General features: G+C 36.0%; 1 protein-coding gene across 1 annotated transcript; it reads right to left on the reverse strand.

Annotated features, from left to right (window-relative positions):
- Positions 1 to 220: 220 nt before the first annotated feature.
- LOC130463751 (uncharacterized) lies at positions 221 to 3,503 on the reverse strand. Its single transcript, XM_056832976.1, has 2 exons — positions 738 to 3,503; positions 221 to 638 (listed from the first exon to the last, which is right to left on the reverse strand). The coding sequence occupies exons 1-2, from the start codon at positions 1,530 to 1,532 to the stop codon at positions 516 to 518; spliced, it is 918 nt and encodes a 305-aa protein (XP_056688954.1). The 5' UTR covers positions 1,533 to 3,503; the 3' UTR covers positions 221 to 515.
- Between the last annotated feature and the right edge of the window lie 622 nt (positions 3,504 to 4,125).

Raw genomic sequence — 4,125 nt, forward strand, 5'->3', positions numbered from 1 at the left:
TTTTAAAATATTAGTATAGATTTACTTAACTATATAGTCTTATCCAATATAGGCAAATGCTAATGAGCGCCCTCGGGTTATTTGCCTTATTTTCAGCAACTAATTAATCAATTTATTTGTGTCCTATATATTCCTTATTTATTAGACTATAATATTTACTTCCATATCTCAAAATCATATAAAAGTGGAATGAAAATAGATTGATGATCGATTACCATAGCACTATGAGTTTACTGTACATAGATAATAAAATTGTGTGCCATCACTAGTAAACTCATTTAAGGGGTACTATAATCAGTTACAAAAGTGTTTTTTTTTTTGGGTTAAAAAGAGTCACTTCATCTAGATTAGACCATCAAAATACACATCACACGGTTATGCTGAAATCATCAGCTTCCACCCTATGTGGAACAAAAATACAGCCATCCAAGGCATATTCTCTACTTAAGGATAAAGTTTCCAAAAAAAATGTCATTAGTAGAAGAAATTAGACTAGACTTGCAGGGGGGTTGATACTAATTCCACGATGCAACAGACTCGGCTGGGCATTGGCCTTCCTTGCCACATGGTCCACTTCCTTCAGCTGCTCCCTCCTTCTTGATTTCAATTAGAGGCTTCCTTGGCTTCTTAGCATGTCCCTGCATTTTCCATATAGGTTAGATAACCAAGTAGTGGTTTTTCCCTCCTCATTAATGTTGTCAACTGCCACTTAATTTATAGTCAGAGATGATTATAACCCCTATCCACTGGTTCACTATGGCCCAAGAGATGGCGAGCAATATTGCTTGGGATTCTGCAGCAATATGTGCTATTGATGTTGTTGAGCCAGCCACTCCATCTATGTAGTTATGATTTGTATTCCTGCAAATTCTGGCATAGGAAGCAATAAGCAAAGATGTGGAGTAAAAAGTGACATCCACTTTCACAATGTAATCAGCTTGACCAACAATTGGGAATATATGCAAAGGCTTGATGTTTAGGACATGAATTTGGTCATTTTGAGAGATATTGGCTAGTTTAGTGGTTTGTACAGTCCAGAAAAGAATGGGTTTGTTTCCCTTTTGAAAGATCCAGAGATTTCTTCTTAACCAGATTCTCCAAAGACAAAAGCTAAAAATAGTTGTATGGGCAATATTTAAATCAGTGTTCACTTTTATTTCCAACACATTTCCCCAAAACCAGTTAGTAAAATCAGAATCAGGAAGTTTAACTTTGGGAATAAACTTAACATTTGACCAAAACTCTACTGCCCTAGGACATGTAATAAAGATATGATCTAGGTTTTCCTGGGTGTTAGGACAAATTTGGCAATTTTCCAGTGGGTATGCTATTCCACAGGCACAACCACATAAAGAATTTAATATTTGGAGGGAATCTAGCTTTTCACATGGAGATCCACTTTCTGTCAATGACTGTTTGAGGGAACTTAGAGCTCCAAATTTGGTTATATACAATTTTAGAATCAAAGTGTTGGCCTTGTGAAAGGGAGCAGAAAGGGATGTCAGTCCCAAACTTAGGTATAGGAATAACATGGATCTAATGGATCAGGTCTGTTGGGATTCTACAAGAGATTATGTTCAAATTACAGTGGCCATCTTGCATTATGGTGCCAAGGGGAAGGTCTTCCTCTCCTCTACCTAAAGGGCCAACTACTAAAGATCTAAGAGAATTGAACCCTTACCTAACCAATTATCATTCCACAAATTAATGTGACTGTCATCCCCTATACACCATGCAGTAAGCTTGCTATATAAGTCTCATCCTCTTCCTACATTCTGCCAGATGTGGGAGCCAGTTTTGAAAGAAGCAGGGTAGATTCTATTATTGACATATTTTTCCTTAACAAGGTTAGTGGCAAGGTTTTGGGAAGAGTTAAATTTCTAGCAAAGTTTAGTCCTGGCCACTTGGTTCATAATCAAAGCAGATCTAATGTTTAATCCTCCAGTGTAACACCCTAATAATTCCTTGCTTTTATAAAACCATTTTCCAACTTAAAACAAAGGAATTACTAAAGTATTACCGCCACCGTGATAACGGTTAAGGCTAGTACCAGAATTACGCAGCGGAATTTAATGTCAACTAACTTTTAAAAACATAATTAATAAAATATCGAGGCCTCCTACAAATTGGAACCATGACGGCCCAAAAACCAAAGTATAAAAGTTCAACGAATTCAAACATAATTAAAGTATTAAATAAAGTAGTTCGAAATACGAAAGCATGCAACTCTCTCAATTATCCCAAGCCATATGATTTCGATCTACCAACCTGCTATATTATTCTACTCCCCATTAATGCAAGTGCAAATGATAGATCATCATAGGGTCATTAAGGCAAAGGCCATGACCAAAAACACAAAGCACGTAGTCAGCAAAAGCTGAGTACTTAGAAGAATAGAGTGAAACAACTATAAACATGCATCACTCACTAAGTACTAATCATCATGCAAAAGCCATTTAATAATTAACAAAAAAATCATGAATACAAGACTCGACTCTTGACTCACAATTTAATTAGAATAAGCTTTGAACGGACCAAAAGAATATTCCATAAAGGAAAGGTGATGGGAGCCAACCATACACCAAATAATAAATAATAAAATCGGGCCATACCGAGTGTCAGGCCATACCGACGGAATTCCTGCGCATAATATAAATGAAACAACGTCTTGTATCATTAGTAGGAGATCAAGCTTTCCGGAAAGTCTCCCCCCATTGTTCATACTCAAGGTATATACGTTCCAAGGCGAACTCAAGACTCAACAACATACACACATACAATTAATAAACAACAACCAAAACAATCTTATTTTAATGCTTTAGGACTTGTGATCAACAAAGCAAGACACTTGTGAAATTACTACCATGTTCCTCCTCACCAAAGTGAGATTCCACATCATGCCCATTAACATGAGGGTTGTGCCCTTGCACGACAAATCCTAATTCATTCCATACAAAATATTCCCAACTGAACCCTGCATGTGCGGTGGCTTACGTGAGCTAACCCTTCACATGTGGTAAAATAAATAGTACAACGAGGTACGAATAATTGGCTCAAAGTATGTTAGACATCCCGTACAATAGCATAATAAAAAATAATTCATCCATTGCATGTGAAACAAACCATACATGCATAAATATTGAACAACATGATTGACAATGAAATCCATACTCATAATAATCGCAACATGCTTGTTCAACAATTAATCCAATAAATCCAACAATCATAAATCACATGATCGTTCACCAAAATAAACATGATTCCACATTATATAATTCACATCAACAACAATCATGTAATTCTCTTGACAATTGGTGTGGACGCCCTAGACTTGTACGTACCTTGAATACCTAAGCGTAGGGGCCACTTTGCAATAATGAACATTCACTTAGAAATCACCTCCTATCATCAAAATAATGAAACTTAAATTATTTCCATGTTCATTAAATTTCCAGCAACTTTATAAAATCTAAAACCTCATTTAAACTTTAGAATTCAATCGTTTTTCAATAATATAATAGTCTCAATTTGCAAAACCAATCCCTAGTACGAAAACATACTTTTTCCGCCTTTAAAATCAATAAAAATCAACACTTTAAGCCTTTATTCAAATCTGAAAATATAATTGATTATCATAATTAAAATCATCACCTAATTATGAAAATCAATTGACTCATTAAGTCTAGGTTAAAACCCTAACTTGAAAATCCCAATAAAACCAATTTAGCATCATAAAAATCAACTCTTTATTAAATAAACGAATCTGAAAAATTCATACTTTAATAATTAAAACAAGCCTAATGAATCACAATACGTAAATCCTCAAAGCACGGTGTTCACAACCGATTCCCAACCTTTTAATCATTCAAAACAATAATAATATCATAATTTAAAATACGGAATTTAAATAGAATAGGTAAGGAAGAAGAGAATTATACCAATCCGGCCTATAGCACGGAACAACCACGAATTAATGTGATTGGGCGAAAAAGATTGAACAACGAACAAAAACGACACACACACACACACTCGGTGTGTGCGCGCGGCAGGGGTCGAAGGGCAGCAGCGCTGGCGCGCGGGACAAGGCAGGCAAGGGGCGAGGGTGCTGTGCGCGCAGCAAGGGAG

The sequence above is a fragment of the Spinacia oleracea genome, chromosome 6, assembly GCF_020520425.1.
Source record: "Spinacia oleracea cultivar Varoflay chromosome 6, BTI_SOV_V1, whole genome shotgun sequence".
Lineage (NCBI taxonomy): Eukaryota > Viridiplantae > Streptophyta > Magnoliopsida > Caryophyllales > Amaranthaceae > Spinacia > Spinacia oleracea.